Source organism: Topomyia yanbarensis, chromosome 3 (genome assembly GCF_030247195.1).
Source record: "Topomyia yanbarensis strain Yona2022 chromosome 3, ASM3024719v1, whole genome shotgun sequence".
Lineage (NCBI taxonomy): Eukaryota > Metazoa > Arthropoda > Insecta > Diptera > Culicidae > Topomyia > Topomyia yanbarensis.
The window spans coordinates 344,988,782-345,008,331 of NC_080672.1; the positions used below are offsets into that span (position 1 = coordinate 344,988,782).

The 19,550-nt window shown below is 42.4% G+C and overlaps 1 protein-coding gene across 2 annotated transcripts in view; it reads right to left on the reverse strand.

Annotated features, from left to right (window-relative positions):
* The window catches only part of LOC131690757 (uncharacterized), a 752,331-nt gene that overhangs the window by 101,689 nt on the left and 631,092 nt on the right, over window positions 1-19,550 (reverse strand). For both annotated transcript variants that reach the window (XM_058976735.1, XM_058976736.1), the window contains one exon: window positions 3,436-5,722. In XM_058976735.1, the coding sequence (XP_058832718.1) occupies window positions 3,436-5,722 (2,287 nt within the window). The remainder of the gene's footprint in view (window positions 1-3,435; window positions 5,723-19,550) is intronic.

Here is a 19,550-nt window from a genome sequence, read left to right on the forward strand (position 1 = left end):
TTTACCACATTTGTACTCAAAGAAATTCAGACGCAGCCATCGATAACTGAAATCGCTGTGCTGTGGACGGGTGTCTGAACCAGCGGTGTAGCTTTGGGCGACCAGGGTGTGCTATTGTGGAGCTAAGGCAGATTAAAAATTGAGCTTCCGGAGATCCGTTCGTGCACAGACAGATTTTCGTGGATATCATCTGGTGAGAGATTTCCAATTATTCTTGGTGAAATTATGTAATTTTATGTAATCTTCGTAAAGTCTATAATGGGATCGTGTTCTGTAATAGTCTTATGAGTTCTCGCAGTGGCGTAAGAAGGAAGAATACTTCGAAGCATCGGAGAAATGTGAAACTGGTGGATTTCATTTTGGTCATTTTGGTTGTTTCCTTGTTCCAGCATAGCGCAGTATTTCATAACATATCGTTGCTGTTGTGCTATCTTATGACAAGTGCCATTTAGCACATTTCGAGAAAAACGATTTTTAAAGTTTGAAATTGAATATCTTCAAATTTATAAATGATAGAAACACTTCATAGAACACAATTGATGCTTCTATCTCTTCTGTATTAATCTCTCAAATATTACGAAGATCGGTTGACTATGTTGCGAGTTGTTACTGAAAATGTAAACAAAAGTAAAACAACACTCACACGTGTCATAGGTGTGTATTGATGACAAAATTTGTATGGCGTGTCATAATCGTGCATGGACAATTTTCTATAAAAAAATCATCAATTTTTAACTTTTATTCATATCTTTGGCTTCGTTTGGTCTATGAACAATCGGTAAGATGCATTTTGAAGGAAATGAGTCAGGGAATCTAGAAAAAATAGTTATTTCAGGTTACAGTGTTGCTAAATATGCTATATTTTCAGTTGTAAAGTTAAACTGCGTCTTTTTCACAATTCGTGTGTCTTTGTTTTGAAAATGATTATGCCATTCTGTTTCTCAGACAGTTTTACATAGAAAAACATTCTATACATCAAGATAGCTTGCGCCAAACCCCAATCACAGTCATTTTAAACAAAAATCATATAATTTCTCAGTACGTTTCTCACTATATCTTAGTAGCCAAGCAGAATGTCAAAATTCTAAAAACGCCACTTTGTAGAGATTTTTCAGACAAGTAATGTTGCATATCTAACTCAGTTTACCCCAAAATGACGTTTGTCATAAGATAGCACTGCAGCGACGATATATGATCAATAAAGTACCCACCTTATGATTTGGGTCATTAGATTTGCAATGGGGCTATCACCGCCTGTCTACAGGGCTAAACTGCCTATGATCGCAAATCTGTTCCATAAAAATAAGAAATATCATAGAAAACGGGAAAAATATGCGATTATATTCAGTAAACATGCTTGTATCTATAAATATAATTAAATAAACAGATGCAGACAAGTGTCTTCCATGGGGGCGTTGCCAGCCAGTGGTGGATTAATTGTATATATACACACACTAAACATGAAAATAATAGCAATTTTGTTTTTATGGGAGCGCTTTCGTTGGATTTTATGTTTTGTTGGTTCTCGGAGCTGTTTAAGTGCTTTATTCTTTGAGTTTAGTACTAATTAACCGATTTCGCCAATTTTCTTAATCTTTATTTCAGAGAGCGAGCAAAGGCGCTATAACCTTGACTCATTAGCCAGGACAGGGCTAATAACCTCTGTCTCATCCCATCCCAGGAACCCTAGGACCAAAGGAGTGAAATTAACCCTCTTAGCTAAGTCACTCCCAACGATTTATCAAACCCCCATCAAATTGAAACGGTTGGTACGGCTGTCCACGTTTCTTCCTTATTCAAGGTTCAAAATAGTTCGTTGATTAAATCATTCATTAAATTATTTGATAACCGTATAATTTTGAATCATTTTCATTTTGTACGCTGCACAGTTGGCCTGGTCGTTTAAATGGTCGTGTCGCATACCATATGGTCGGTGTTAGATCAGACCGGACTAAGTGACATTTTATTGATTTCGAGAAAAACGAGTTTAAAGTTTGAATCTCTAATACCGACTATATGTGCCACAAACATTAACATTGACAAGAAAATTTGTAGGCGAACGTCTGCAATTTTCCAAGACCACTGCATGTATTGGCTGTGTATGTGTAGACTAGACTAGACTAGACAATAGAATCTTCTTCGTTTAAGTAATAGAGAAAAATCACAAAAATTTGCAGACGGTTCTATTTGGTTTATTTTTAGTAGGGTTAAACAAAATCGCAGAGCTGGGAAAATGAATGTAATTTATTCTTGTAGTATACAATTGCTCTATTAAAATGTTTTCTAAATTTAGCTTGCTAAGCTATATGAACACCATGTAGGGATCCGTTGGAAAACGTATCCACCAATATCGAATGGTTGGAACAGATGGGTTGACGGTCGGTTTTCTCACCAGTAATCATACGGATTCGAGTTACAAATAACACTGGGAAAGTTGTCCTGAGCACTAGAATTGTTCAACTTCATTCGTGTTTATGAAACGTGCGGATTTATCAACATCACTAGCATAAAATTTAAAAACTTTCCAAGTATTCCGACCAATCATCGTACATTGTGCTATGGCTAACGCTGAATCTGACACATCAGATTTCCTAATGATGATGATGGTGAGTTGGCCGAACTGAAAAATGCTACGTTAAATATCGGGTAAATCCTTGCATACACACCCTCACTATATGATTCGATCCAATTCAGCAGATGCCGGTTGTGAGAACTAATGGGCTATTAGACACTAGTGCTTCCTAGGAAAAACTAGTCCACCGTCGAGAATGAACCAGTTGTCAATTAGGCAAATTCACGAGCTGTAATGAATGGAAAACTGGCAGCCTTGGCGCTTTCCGGAAAACTTGTCGGTCCCCGTGGGGATTAACATACTCCTCTCGTCTGACATCACGCAATGACGTACATCGAAAGCCGCCCATTATTTTCCGTTACCCCACAGATTGGAACCGTTCGGCAAACTGACATGTGCTATAAGAATTTTCCTTCGAAAAACCCACGCTGCGGAAGCACAATTTGAAGAACAGATTCTGCCCAATCAAAATTCTCACCCTTCGTGTCGTTGTCCGGATTTTTTTTCCGGGATATCACCACGACACCGTTACATGTCATATTCCGACGGCTGTATATTTCCCATGTGACGGCACAAAAACGAATGAAAACTTCATTCGATGTGATGTTTTATTCAAATAGGAACTACTCATAAAGGTTGAGGCTATTATGTCCCATGAGGGTAATGTTGTCCTTATAATGTAATTATTTGACACTAATTATAAATTAATCGTGCGAAAATTTACAAATTCGTCGTAGGATTACTCAAATTTACATCGATTAAATTACTTCCTGCTTCTAATAATCTCTTGACCTTGTCTCTTTATTTCCCAAAACCAAACACCACACCTCCAAATTAGAACGAAAATAAAAAGCACCACTCACCTTTTCCATTGTGTTCCCCGCAATCACCATTGACACCGTTGCTGTTGATGTTTTTGCTTGCTTTCTCAATCCCGCCGGCAACCACCGCCTTCTTCGATGGTTGGCTCAGCTCGGAACAAACTGCTACCGGCAACAACCGATGCGGTTTGCCATATTTGTTGTCACATTCCTCCTCCTCCTTTTCCTGCTCTTCTTCAACCGCCAAAGTCTGTTGCTGAGGAACCACCGAATCGCTCGACTCTGCTGGCAGTCGGTTGTCTCGATGATTGACTAAGCTCATAATCACAGACTCATTGTTTTGATGATCTACTGATGCTGCTGCTGGCGGTGGTGGTGGTGGTGGTGGTACTAGTAGCTCCTCCCCGTCCAGGTCGGCTGTCGTCACTTCCACTATTGTCACCGTTGTCGTAGTCGTCATTGTCGTTGCTGCCGCCGGTTTGGGCGTGGAGTGCTGAGTAGCATCCAGCAGGGCAGGGGTATGGCCATTAGTCTCTGACAGTAGAAGCTGGGCGAAGAACTTATCGTCATCGATGATTTCATTTTCGACTAAAAAATGTACTTTCTTTCGTGAGCGGTCCAGCACGGATGTAGTGGATCCATCGGGGCCGGTTAGTGGGCTGGGAAGATAAAATTGCGAGCCGGACAGGCGTTTATTGTCTTTTTCTTTGCCGAAGGACGTTTTGACATTTCTGGCACATACCGAGCTGCTTTTGGCAAAGACTCCCTCATCGGAGGTAAGTTTTGTGAGCCGGTGAACCAGTGTTTGGTTTAGCCTAATCGTATCGAAGCTAGGCTTATCGAGAAAGTCCGTGGGGACACTGGTCACCGAGGCCGGTCGCTTCAGGATCGATTTTATTGCACTTTGTGTCATTTCGGACGAGATCTGAGAGGGAAGGGATTTGAGGTCTTCCTCTATCTTTGATGAGTCGTGCTTATGTTTGGTTCGTGGTGGCCGTTCCGGAATCACTTCCACGCGAGTCTCCTGAACTGCCGTAACCCCTTGAACTTCAACCGGATCGTACACGTACTCATCCACGTCGTCGTAAACGGAGGGAGCCGTTTCTCCGTCGAACAGTTTGATTCTTTGGCCTGATATTGCCGCAATGTTATTGATGGCCGGATTGTACCGATTGGCGTACAAAGTGTCCAGCAAATTTTCGTACTTTTGTGAATGAACCGATAGATCGTACTCATCTATTCCGTTAGTTGGAGCGAACTCATTGTTCAATCCGCTACTTAGCGAGATCAAATCGTACGGATTAATATCACACCGTAAGATTGAACGTCTTCCGGCTCCTTCGTCCGGGTCAACTAGAATCTCTTCCGGTTCTACCCAGCAGTCCTTGAATCCCTTGCTATTACTATTATTATTTCGACTTGCACTTAAACTTCGGCTAGCGCTACTTTTGCTCCCCGTTGGCGACGGGGTCCGTTTGTCAGTTCTACTTCGTCCTTTTGTCGGACTCGTACTCTTCGCGCGTCCCCTTAGCTTCTCCTTTATGCTACTTTTCACAGATTTAGCTTGCTCGGGTTGACTGAGCCGGGATCGCCTCATGAAATCGTACGGATCACCGGCACTACCGAGAATAGTAGGCCTTGATTTCTTGCCGTATGTAGACGCCAGCTTCACCGTCCCACCCCCGCTTCTGACAGGCGGTGCCATGAATGTTGCCCCAGAAGTAAGCCTCATTGTGCCGCCGATCGGCGCTAGCGGTAGTCTCGATCCTTTGCATTTCTTACATACGCTGGCTTTCTTCACTTCCCGCTTAGTTCCATTGAGATACTCTGGACAGCAGCAGATTACGACGGCTACTTCGGGAGCGACCGGTGGTCCCGGCATCGGACAGTACATGGGAGCCATCGGATGGATGAGTCCCGGATGTTGCTGCTGGTGGGGTATGTGGTGGGGGTGCATCGGCCCCATCGGGGGCGGCATTCCACGCATCGTACCGTACATCCAGTTCGATTCAACATACTTCATCGAGTGGGTTACAGCTCCGGACAACAGGGGGACATTGGAAATGGAGTGGACGTAGCGTAGGTGCTGCTGCTGCTGTTGTTGGTGGTGTTGCTGCTGCTGCTGCAGATGCTGGTGTTGTAGGCTGGAATAATCCAGCACGTCATGGGATGGTGATGAGCAAGTTGGTGTAACCGGCAAACTGACGGCAGTAAGCGAACTCGAGGCTGAACTACCAGTGTTTGAGATGAAGCTGGAAGGTTGGTCGGATGACGCTTTGCTGAGTTTGAAGCGTTGACCCCACGTTCGTTTGCTCTTGTCCGATGACGTCTAGAATAGAAGAAGAGAAGAAAAGCGTTTGAGAATAGTATTTTGGACTCAAATTATTAAAAATAGATTTGAACTGTTTACACAAAATCATTACAGATTTAGCGTAAGTTATCAGAGAAAGCATGACCGAAGCGACACGGCGAAAATCAAAAAAAAATTAAAATCTTAACCACACTCTTCAACTACTAGCTTCATGTGATTTCTCAGAAAATGGCGTATGTCTTGTACTTTTCTTGGGATAAACATTCTAAGTAATCAATTGATTAGGCACCTTTAATTTATAAGATGAATATGGAACCAACCAACTAATATTTTTTTTAAACTTTGATTATAGCGGTTTTAACCTTAGGCTCATTCGCCTCTTTTCGGGTTAGATAAATCTCTTTTGGAAAAATCTCTAACCCTATGTGCGAGGTTGGGAATCGAACCCAGGTGAGCTATGTATAAGGTAATTTTTACCAACTATGCTATGCCGACTAATGAATAATAATAAATTCCAATCCATTACGGTGGAAAGGAACACCTTTATACAAGACTGCCATGAACCTGATGAGCGAGGTGTCGGCGCTGAAACATTTCCAACAAAAAAAAATATTTGTTTGGCTTAATCAGCGTTAGCTAAATTTTGTCTTCATGATAATTCATTGTGGCATGCGCCGGTGAGGGTGTATGGGTAGGGGTATAAGGGTGAATGGGTGAGGATAAGTGGTTGAGGGAGGTTGGGAGGGGTATGTAATTCCCAACCTAACTCGCTGGCTTGTTTTGGTAAACAAGGTGGGTGTCTGAGAATGGAGCTGAAAGGAGGGGAGGTGTTGTGAGAAGGGGTAATCCTCAACCTGACCCCTAGCTACGCCCCGCATCGTGATCCAAAAAAACATAGATTCAGGGATAAGGTTGTCAATTTTCAGAGTGATTGCATAGGAAGTCACGTGTAAATGGATCCATACTTGAACCCGTAACACAGGAACCAGAGCTCTAATTAACATGAAATTTCATAGCAAATAATAGGGATGCTGCAGCCTTCATTCGAAACTAAATTTGTGAAAATCGAATCAGACATTTCTGAGAAGCAGATGTGAATTCAAATTAGGAAAGTAATCCACTTTCCTTAAGCTTCCGGTTTCGTCGAAGCTGTCCAATGTGGTCAATGTGAATTTGATTGGGCATCAGTGAGTTAAAACTATAAATCGTAGCAATTTAAAACACATTTTATGAAGTTTTGCATCTTTTAGATAATATGCTGATACTGATTTATATGAGAATTTCATGCGTGACCGCAACCCTTAACTCCGGAACCGTAAGTCGTAATTAAATGAAATTCAATAGCATTCTATGGGAACATTGTACCTATGTTTGATAAAATCGGTTCAGCTATCTCCGAGTAACCAATGTGAAATTGTTGGTTACATATATACATACACACATACGCACACACACAGACATTTGCCGAACTTTACGAGTTGAGTCGATTGGTATAAAAGACTGAAATTATTACGGGCAAAGCTGAAAATGTCGCAGAACCCTGAGGTGGTCAAATTGGCAGCCAACGGAAAGAATATCAATAGCATGACCTTCGTTTCATTCAAAGTTGGTTTGGATCTTGAATTGAAAACTGCCGCACTGGATCCTTCGACTTGGCCTGAAGGGATTTTGATTCGTCAATTCGAGGAATATTCTTTTCCAAAATTCCGGAAATCTCCTTTAGTGAACTTAACGCCAGCACCTATAACACCGAAACGAGGTGGAGGACATCACTAGCTGTGTGTAGCGTTGGATCAATGCGTTCTATTATGGATGGTGGGAACCCTCGGGTTCCCATCACAGGCGAGTATTGTAACATTTTTTACACGACCCCAACACTCATTCACTCTGTGTTGCAGCATGCTGCCCTTTCGGACAACGAAACCGCCCGCTGCTCCAACGCTTCACTCGATGCTGCTGATCAGTCCGCAGCCCGTAGCCTTGAGGATAGTTTTACAACACGTTCTGTGGATAATACTGATTCGCAAGCTAGCGCGAATGATATAACGGACCAGCTGGAGCCAATAACAAGCATTGAGGAAGCCCCCGTGCCTCCCGATCCAGGAGAGCCCTCCACTAGTATCCGTGTTTACTACCAAAACGTACGCGGCCTAAGAACTAAAATAGACGCATTCTCCTTGGCCGTTTCGGAAGCTGAGTACGACATAATCGTCCTAACGGAAACCTGGCTAAATGTCCAAATATATTCCGCACAACTGTTTGGACATCAATACACCGTTTTTAGGAATGATCGGTCACCCTTAAACAGCCTCATGACTCGCGGCGGGGGTGTTTTAATAGCAGTATCGGCTAAACTTAACGCTTACATGGATCCCGCAACCATTTCCAATACGCTCGAACAGTTGTGGGTCGTTGCTGACATACCGCAAAACGCACTCAGTATTGGCGTTATATACTTACCTCCCGACAGAAAATTTGATACGGTGAGTATCAATGAACACGTGGAATCGTTGGGTTCGATATCAGCACGATATAGTCCTCATACTCCCGCTCTTCTGTTCGGTGACTATAACCAGTCAAATTTGCATTGGCGTTTCTCTGAGAGAGACATACCATATGTCGACCCACTACTCTCGCATATGCCGGTTGCCACCTCCGCTCTCTTGGATGGGTTCAATATACATGGATTCATTCAAATCAACAAGTTATTGAACCGGAACGAACGTCTGTTGGATCTCGTACTCGCAAATGGTATTACTTTGCGGTCACCGCAGTGTCATCGCCCATCGAGTCCTTGATTGATATTGATGCTGATCACCCGGCTCTTAGCGTGGAATTCAATCTGCCCACTCAAATCATCTTTGAAGAACCTTCCATTTGAACTCTCTGAACTTTCGTCGAGCAGATTATACCGCATTAAACGCTATGCTTTTGGTCACCAATTGGCAATTTATTGAATCGTCCACCAGTATTGATGAAGCTGTGGAGTGCTTCAGTGCCGCTGTGGAGTATGCTGTTTCTCGTTCCGTTCCACCTAAACTGCCCCCGCAGAAACCACCATTTAACCACGGCGGTTTACCAAGATTAAGCGCCCTCAAGCGAGCGCGATCAGCTGCCCTGCGAAAGTACTGCAGTTTCCGGTCGCCGCAACCAGTATCGCCGCTACAATCACTTCCTGTACAATCGTCATGTCAAGTGCACTGAAGAGAACCTTCGTCGGAACCCCAAACTTTTTTGGTCGTTTGTCAATTCCAAAAGAAAAGTGCAACCTTTTTGCAATGCACTTTAAACAAGTATTCCATGATCGTTCCGCCACTCCGATCCAGATAGAAGAAGCAACGTGCAGGATGCCGTGTGATGTGTTTGATTTCAGTATTCCGCGTATAACAGACGACATGGTAGTAGCTGCCATGCAAAAATTGAAACTATCGTTTACTGCTGGCCCTGACGGTATTCCGTCATCTGTGCTTAAGCGCTGTGCTGTTGCTCTTTGTAGCCCGCTAGCTAGGCTGTTTAACCTTTCGGCTCAACAAAGTGAGTTCCCTGCACGCTGGAAGTTTTCCCACCTGTGCCCAGTTTTGAAAAGGGGGGATAAACGTAATGGTTCCAATTATCGAGGAATTACTTCTCTATGTGCCTGCTCGAAGCTTTTTGAAATAATCGTAAACGACACTCTGTTCGCCTGCTGCAAGAGTTACATAGACAGTGAACAGCATGGCTTTTTTCCAAAACGCTCCGTAACGACTAATCTTATGCAGTTTACCACGAACTGCATACGAAACATGGATTCCGGATGGCAAATCGATGCCGCATATATGGACCTCAAGGCAGCATTCGACCGCGTGGATCATGGATTTTTTCTTAAAAAATTGAAATTACTTGGCTTCTCAGCAATGGCTGTTGCTTGGTTCAGGTCGTACTTGATGAACCGCTAAGTACAGGTTCAAATAGCTTCGATAACATCGGAAATGTTCTCAAACCAGTCCGGAGTTCCACAAGGTAGTAACCTCGGCCCGCTACTGTTCTCGTTATTTATAAACGATCTCTCTTTGCTGCTTCCGTCGGATTGTCGTTTCTTTTATGCGGATGATACGAAAATTCTTAAAATCATCAAGTGCCTATCTGACTGCTTGGAGCTACAGGGAATGCTGCATTTGTTCGAGGAATGGTGCAAAAAGAATTTTATGTGCTTAAGTATCGCAAAATGCAGCGTGATTTTCTTCCATCGGAAAAGTTCGCCAATCGCGTATGATTATCAAGTTTGCGGAAGCTCTTTAACGCGGGTAAAGCACATCAGGGATCTTGGCGTCACTCTGGATCGTGAAATGACCTTCAAACTTCACTACGACGATATTCTATCAAAAGCAAACCGACAATTGAGATTCATCTTCAAAATTGCAGCAGAGTTTCGAGATCCTTTGTGTTTAAGATCATTGTATTGTTCGCTCGTACACTCCTTGCTGGAATCTAATGCTGTGGTATGGTGCCCTTACCATGCTAACTGGATCGCCAGGATTGTGTTCAACGGAAATTTGTAAGGTACGCTCTGCGGGAGTTACCATGGCGTGACCCAATCAACTTGCCACCATACGAAGACCGCTGCCGTCTGCTAACCGCTGGAGGATCACCTCACAAGCTTCATTCGCTGTAAAACTAATGACGGGCGACATTGACTGCCCCTCTCTGCTTAGGCAGCTAAATTTGTACGCTCCAGAGAGACCGAAACCTCCTGTCCCTGGAACCTCGGAATACGCAATACGGTCAGCATGACCCGCTTCGATTCATTTGCGTGCGGTTCAACGAATTTGCAGATTTATTTGACTTTAATATGTCGTCCAACGTGTTTCGTCAACGGCTACTTAACCATTTTCGTGTTGTTCGCTATAATTAGCTTTTAAGTTTTTTTATTCATTAAGACAATTTGTCAGATGAATTTATATGCTCACAAATACAAATACAAATTATTGAAATTCCTTCGAAATATTGACTGAAATTATTCGAAATATTGACTGACTGAAGGTATTGAAATTCCGAGTGATTGCATAACCTTTCTATATGAAAAAGGTGCAAAATCAGCTTCCAAAACGTCGAAGTAGTCTCAAATTTCGACGCTTCAAGTATCTTATAGAAATTTGGCATCAAAAATACAAATTCGATTTCTTAATTTTTTTTGTGGTCACCCCCCGCCCCCCCTGAAAATGAATTTTTTGTTGCGGTTTATATAGGAATTTCATATGTGACCGGGCGTTGCAGTCTGTATCTCCGGAACCATATAACCGATACGTACAAAATTTAATGGCAGTTTATGGGAATAAGATTCCTTTCGTTTAAGATTAATTTATTGTAAAGTGGTCCAACCATCTTCGAGAAACTGAAGTGGGTTTGTTAATTTTGAAAGATGTCATTTTTTCGGGATTGCCGGAACATTTTATGATGGTTTATGTGGCCAATGGAACTTTGACAGGCGGGGGGAGAGGAGGGTTGATGGGAGATGGAACGTGTTCAGTATTGAAAGATCTTAGCAATAAAAGCACTCTAGCTCGATCGGAGTGCCAACCGATCGACGCCCGTAACATCGTGATTACGACATGATGGTTATTGTGAACGTCAACGGACAGGATATGGATTAGGAACTGGACGGAGACTGGGATGACAGCACGGTTGCCTCCGTCCCAAGAAAATCCTAACAGGTCTCCGGGTACGTTCAAAACTCGTTACCAATAGTTGATGGTATTTGGTTTGGAAGGTCCATTCCTGACTTAACGCCGAATCGGCTCTGAACACTACTCCCCATGAAAGATAGTATCAACCCTAGCATGGCCTCCCTGAATGTATAGATAATGTATGGATCATGAGAAGCGACTACGTACAGCGAGTGGTGATAGCGGCCCGGAGTCGGGGCCCAACAAAATGGAGCAAGAAACCCACAGAATCCCATCGCCAAAAGTGATTTAAAGAGGTCACCTCGGCAAAGCCAACCAGTGCAACAACAGCACGATCAGGAGAAACAGCAGCCGCAGCTTCAACACCAGGAGCAGCCTCAACAGCAACAACAGCCGCAGTAGCAGCTTCAACCGAAGCAACAAAAGCGGCGAGTACAACAGTAGCCAAAAATTAGTAGACGAACTGCACAACTTTGTTGACAAAAAGAGTAATGTGCACAAGGACATCAAAACAATGGTGCTGAATATACAAGGAAACCTCGGATTGGCCGTCAAGGAATAGAGAACCTTGCAGCAGAAAGCAGAGGTAACCGGAAAGCAGTTGTTGATGGCCAAGAAGTCCTTGGAAATAAGGCAAAGAGTGGCAGCACCGAAAGTGAGCGAGACTTACAAGACGAAAGATGCAGAAACGGAAGAGGCCAAGATCTTAACCAGATGATGTGAGACCAGGAGGTTCCAAGAAACACAAGAAGGCTCCCGGCGTAGCGCACGAAGCAGCCACTAACGTGGATAAAGACACCAAATGGGGAATCCTCGGCGGAACAAAACGAAACAACAAGGATACGTCCGAAAAGCGAAAGCTTTCTATGGGACGAAACAATGGTGAAGCACTCATAGTCAAAGCTAATGATGACTCGTACGAGAAGGTACTGCGCGATACTCAAGGAGCTGGGCTCAGACGTTAAGAAAATGAAGCGCAACCGCACCGAAGAGATGATCCTGGAATTGAAAATGGATCCGAATTCAAACAGCTCTACTACTACTCATCGAGAAAGCCATGGGCGAAAGGAGGGAAGCCTTGTGTCCGGAGGCAATCATTCAATGAAAGGACCTGGATGGGTTATCCTCGCTCTGAAAAAAAAACAGTGCGAGCTTGGAGAAGTGCAGATGACGATTCGAATTAGGAAGAGACCTTTCGGCACGCAAGCGGATTCTTTTGCGTGCGGATTCGGTTGGGCTTTCAGTCGAAGCAGCAAACAAGGCACTTAAAATTGGGAAGATCAAAGTTGGCTGGTTGATATGTCCATTGAATGTCTCTCAGCGACTGGAAATTTGCTTCAAGTATCAAGAGTTTGGCCACCTGGTGAGAACCTGCAGTGGATCTGACAGGAGCAAAGTATGCAGAAGATGCGGGGAAGAAGGCCACAAGGCAAAATACTGCCGGTGGACTCCGAGATGTCTGATCTGTGCAAACGAAGAACGTGACAACCACGTTACTGGAGGCCCACGATCCGACCTTCAAACAGACCACTGCTACGAAGTCGCAGTGGAGGTAACGCAAATCAACGTCAACAATTGCGACACAGCACTACACTTGCTGCGGCAATCTGTAGCGGTGTCCAAATACGGTGTAGCTATCATTTCGGAACCATAAAGTATTCCGGCCAGTGATGGAATCTGGATAGCAAATAACGAAAGATCAGCAGCGATTCACAGAAATGCTCGATTAGCTGACAGAAGAGTTTATCGATCAGAGACGGTACTATAGCCGGCGATTTCAAGGGCAGTAGAATGGGGCAGTCCTTCATTAACTCAAAGGGGAGTAGTCGATTGCCGACCTGCGCGCACGCTGCCACCGAGCCCGGAGGAAGACGCAGAGAGCCCGAAACGTCGCTGAAAGAGTTACTCTAAAACCAGCGTATAAGGCGAAAAGAGCCGCACTTAACAAGGAAATAAAGCTCAGTAAGAAGCCCTGCCTAGAGGAGCTTTACTGCAATGCCAATTCAAATCCGTGGAGCGACGCCTGTAGAGTTGCCATGGCGAAGATAAGAGGACCGACAGTGTCACAGGATAGGTCATCGTAGATGCATGAACTAACGGTCTGGTCGTCCATGCCGTACGGGGTCAGTATGACTACGAAGAAGAAGCTCGGGTAACCAATTAGGAGCTGATAATGGTTGCAAAAGCCTCGAGAGTCAAGAAGGCCCAGGATCGGACGCTATCCCCAACGTGGCTCTAAAAACAGCAAACCTAACGAACCCGGATATGTTTAGAACCGCGTTGCAACAATGTATCGACGATGGTACCTTCCCCTTCCCAAAGGCATAAAGATTGTCGGTTTTGCGGACGACATGGTGCTCCTAGTGATCGGCGAATCACTGGAGGAAGTAGAAGTATTCGCAACTGAGGTGATATATGTTATTGAAGATTGGATACGCGAAAAGAACCAGACATTAGCTCACCACAAGACCAAGATGGTTTTCGTTAAGCAACCAAAAGGTAATTCAGCACTCAATAATTTCTGTCGAAAATTGTATCATCACCTCAAAGCGGGTAGTTAGACAACTGGGAGTGTTGATAGACGACCGGCTAAGCTTTGATGGCTACATCGACCACGCATGCGGGAGGGCCGGCGATCAGCAGCAGTAAAAACTGCTGGCGAGTGTCTCCACAGCGGTGCTCAGATACGCAGGACCTGCTTGGGTGTCGGGCACTGCAGACGAAGAGGAACACATCTCGGCTGAACAGCATGTCATGCGGGTGTCTAGCGCGTATCGAACTATCTCGACAGAGGCAACCTAAGTGATAGCTGGAACGACCTTCTACCCATAAACCTTCCACTCCAAGAAGATAGCGAGTGTTATAGGGATCGAGGCACGAGAAGAGTCCGTAAATGAGCCCAAGATGATACCTTAAGCAAGTGGGATAACGCCGTGAACGATAGATGGACCCATCGACTAATTCCATGCCTGTCGTTGTTCTGTTCACACGGTGGAGAGATCTTCCACATGACGCAGTTCTTGTCTGGTCATGGCTGTTTCAAAAAGTATCTGAACAGGCTCAGCCACGCGAGTTCGCCGGTCTGCATCGCGTGCGGTGATGCAGAGGAAACGCCAGAGCACGTGGTCTTCGAATGCCCGCAAGAACCATTGTCAGTGAGGCCGTTAACATGAACGATATTGTCCAAAGAATGTGCGCGGAGAATGAAAAATGGAACGCGGTGAACAGAACAATCGTTCAGATATGTCAGCGTTGCAACGAAGATGGCGAGAGGATCAACGAGTAGCAACGTAGCGATATACGGTTTCGGGTCGTCGAGAAACTGATAACCGGAAGCCGGAAGACTGACTTCGGCATCTTACGGAACAGGATCCAGATAACGGTTTCGTGAGAACTTTCGACGTCGGAAATTTTATTCAATCGGAGTAGGCTAGGCCCACCGCCGGGGACTAGTTCGAGTAGCACCGACAAATGGTCGTTGAGGCGCTTGTGAACTCCACCAAAAATCACAGGACCGACCTCGGCAGGTAGCATTGGTTTCGGAAGAGGAAAGATCCACCGTCAGGGGCTTTCCGAGTAGTCCGTAGCGAATCGCCGGCATGAATCGTCGGGGCACCAGTGAATCGGACGCAATTCTCCACCCGGAGTCGCTGGACTGACATTGGTATTCTGCCGGACTGCATCGAAGCAGGAATAACGCATCCGTCAGCACTTCCGAGAGACATTTTTTTGTCGGAGAAATGTCCGCAAAGGTATCCTAGCTCAACTGTCGGGGGCTACGCCGAGTAACACCGAACGCGCCAAACTACCTGTATAGGGTTGTCGGGGCACCAGTGAACCGGAAGCATCCCTCCAACCGGAATCACTGGATTGACCACGGCATCCAACTGGTAAATGTAGAAAGTAGAATATCATTCCGTGCAGGACTGATATGGCGGTTATGAGACCAGCAAACTAGTACGACCAGTTAGACCAGGAATCAAGTGAAGTATATGAGCACAGCCCCCGTGAAGTAGTCATTTCAAATGGAACCCGGAGGATTAGACAAATGTCGGACTCCTTGTTTAAAGGAGAAGGGTTCAAAGTTATCTTTTCTGGTCAGAGTTCCTCAATCTGGCATAGAAGGGACGAAATCGGTAGGTGGATATACCGATACGTCCCAAATGTGTTGGCTTGGGTGCATAGGAAGCATAGAGAGGTGACCTTATATTTGACGCAGTTTTTGTTCGGAAACGGATTCTTCCGTAAGTACTTGCATGGAGTTGGACATGCTTCGTCAGCCCTTTGCCCGGAGTGTGTGAATGTGCAAGAGACACGTGGTCTTCGAATGTCCTAGATTCGAAGAAGTTCGTAGGGGTATGCCTGGTGTGTCAGAATGCTTCGCGTTGCACTGTACCTGTATAAAAGTCTCGAGAACGTATTTCACCGCTTGATCTGCTTACTGCTGCTGCGGCATCCCAGACTAATCTTGAATTATCAAATAACCACAGAAAACGGTGAAAAACGAAAAATTCTGGTCAAAATTGTTAAAGTCATATTTTAGTCCACCATATCGGAATCGTTATTTTTATTTTTTGATTTTTATGCATATTAACTTAAATTCGTGTTTATAAATCACAAATCCTCGATATTGGCAGAAGTACCACTGATTTTTATAGTGGGGGTACGCCATATTGGATCGGCCATTTTGAGTTTAGAAAAAGTGCCTTTAGATTCGTAGTCAATGCTGTCCATGAAACTGTTACAAAATATTGACATTCTACCACGATCAATGAATTGAAGGTTCTCAAACCTTTAAACGCGTTTATCTCAAAACTCGCATTTTTTTCGAATTCCATGCAATCTCATTTGAAAACGATTCAATTTAAAGACTTCATCTTTTGACATATCGAACGCAAATCTTTTTCATTGGAGAAATGACCTATAAAATCTACAAATTCAATATTTCAATATTAAAACAATCTCAAAGTTTGAGATCGTACCATTACGTCAAATTTGAAGCTTTTCACCCGTTCTTAGGTTATTCCTCCAATAAATTTAGTTTACTTTAGAGCTTTATTATTAGTTTTGTGTTTCAGATCAATTTTGGAGCAGCAGCCTGTACTCAGTTTTGGAATTCCACGCACAGCTACCCTTAGACAGTACGTCACCACGAGCGCCATTATGTTTTCTTTCGTCTTGAAAAATATTGTAAATGGAGAGGTTTTTGAATCCTTAAACTGTTTACAAATTCTTCTTGTTTGTTGGTCATTTGAATGGTAATATTTTTATGCTAAATATAAATCCATCAAAATAATACTGTTATTTTCCTTTTGAGGACATGAATAATTTTGTAAGGTCAAATTCGAAATGGAACAGACTTTATGTTAGACTTGTAGTTTCACCACAGTCACCGCTTCCACTCTGTATGCCCATTATCTTATTGTCGGTCCGGATGCATGAGCAGGGGCCCATTGTAATAGCGTGCCAAAAATATTACGCGTCGCGTTTTCGACATTTGCTTCTTTATTTGTAGCGCTGGTTGTTGGTTTTGAGGCACTAGGCGCAGCAATTAGGCACTAGGCTCGACGATTGTCTGTGGTTTAGCAGTAAGTATCTATGGCTGTTTATTTGTATTCATTGTAGTAAATTTTATAGGTAGTTACAGTAGAGTAGCCAGAAATTTGGTTGGGGGGGGGGGGTTGATTAAAATTGTTGATTTTTTGAAAATGCTGAAATTTAATAAGAGTTTCATCAATTATTGAAAATTCAGAAACATAAGTAGTCTATCAGATGCTATTCCAGTCTACAAACAAGGAGAACCAATATGGAACATTGTTCAAACCTCTATATATTATTTTCTTGTACAATATAGCAATGAAGTCAAAGTCAAATTTTAAAAAACTTTCCTATTTAGGAAAAAAATTTAAAGCCAGTTCTTTTCAATATATCTTTTTTGTAAGCTTCAGAGACTCATACCTTGAATGCAATGTGATTTTTATTGTAAAACGCAGAAGAGATTTATTAAATACAGTTATATTAGAATAATTTGCATAAAAGATTTTCTTTTACATATAATCTACTATATTTCGATACTCTAAAGATAAAAAGTATTCCTGTCTTCGACAAAGTTTTTTGTAATAGCATTATAGAAAACGTTGCTGAAGACATTAAGCCTCTAAATTAAACTAATTTTTTTTTTGAAGATTAAATTCTCTATAATTATTTTCAGAGGGATTAACCACTATAATTATTATATCATATGTGCTGTTTTACGTTGTAATATTCTCCATTGCTACTTAACATCAAAATTTGACGAAGTGATCGTGACCGCGAAAAAGCTATCGTATGTTCATTTCGCTTTTCCGCACTATTCAAGCTCACAACCGGCAGATCAAGTTCATAGTACACAAAATTTTATTACACCATTCAATTCAGCACTCAAATATACACCATTAATAGCATGAAATATAGAGACATTCGCCGAAACGTGCACGCAGCACCAACTGCATACTAAAGATTTTTCTAAGGTTACCAGTAAGTTTTTGATGTAACTAGTACTTGTATTTGCTATTTGGGGTAGTACCCAAGTAACCATAAGCATAAAGCCATTGCCTAATATTGGCTATACATTTGCACTAATGTTGCATTGAAACTCAATTACAGCATTAAAAATGCAAGAAAGATCTATATTAGCATTAATAATGGATAAATACCGAGCCGGAATATGGCATTATCGCTTGCTTTATATGCGTATATAAAGCTGATATAACGCGTACATGATTGAAGAATCTTTGAAGCATGTATGCTTCACATGTGCATTTAGCGCCATTATAGAGCAAATAGAAAGCCGATATAATGCTATTGTAATGCTGTGGGTTTATTAGCTATGCAACTTTTCTTGAAGATTATACTCGGTATATTTCATTTCAATCAAACATATGCGATATAGTCCAGGCACCAAACCCAGCGCACTTACCATAAGGGACGAGGCAAGATACCTCAGTTCGAGTCTTACTAAAGGTAATTTTCGTAAAATATTCATATCATGTGAGAACGAAAACCCCTTAAGGATATTCATTACACAATGTATTAGAAGAATCAATTACAGAACATTTTATTTTAAAATTTTTCCTTTTTGCTCATCATACCGCAAGGAAACATAAGAAATGGTTTTAAACCATGGCAGAAAATGACAGCCAACTGAATGCTAATATTAGACTTAGAAATTTGACATAATTTGTACTCTGGTGCTATATAATAGCATTAATGCTGCAAAAACGAGCTGCATAGTAATAGCACTATATTTCGCCTTTTCTGGCATACCAGCATTATATCAGTGTTTAGGGCATCACGGCTCTTTAAGACTGCCCTATACGCGAATCTAAAGCAAATATTAGGCTACGTTATAATGCTTATTGTTTACTTTGGTAATAAGCTTCCCATTTTAGTTTAAGTGGTTATATATGTTGAGGTCGTCCAAAAAATCAAAAAAAAAAAAAATATCCTTCTATTGTAAAGCTCAGGGTCTTAAGAATGTTATCTAAATTTTTTATAGAAATCGGAGCAGTAGACGCAAAATTATAGCGTTTTTCGTTTTGCTCCCTTACGGAAGCGTGGCATATACTTGAAATTTTAAACGCGATTGTTTCGAAATCATATTTTCCCAAAAACGTCTTCGCGGTGACTACGTTTACCGAAAAAGTTTTTAACCGATTTCAAAACTTTTTTTTTGCTTGTTCGTAATTTAACTAACGTGTTCTTGAACGATTCCATTTTGCTGTTAAATTTTTTATATTAATGTTATGATTTTTTTGATGATTTTTTCAGGTAAAAATAGTGTTTTTTGTTGGAAAAATCGCCCCCGTTTCCAACAAGATTTTTTTAAATCAATCGTTCAAGGACACCACAGGTACATGTACTAATGATTTTTTTAGTTTGATGCTTTCAGTTGAGCTGTTGGACTGGAATCGTAGTCACGGCAAACCTCTTTGAAAAAAAAAACACGTGTTTTGCGGAAATTGTTATAACTTCGACAATTATTGATATTTTTTATGTTTTCAAGTGGATTTTGCAAATTGAACATTAAACTACGCTAGACGTATAACAAGTATCTTATAAAAATCTGGCTACATACCTTTACAAAAATTCAAATTTTTCCCTTTTTCCCGCATCTCAACATATATAACCCCTTAAATGCAAGG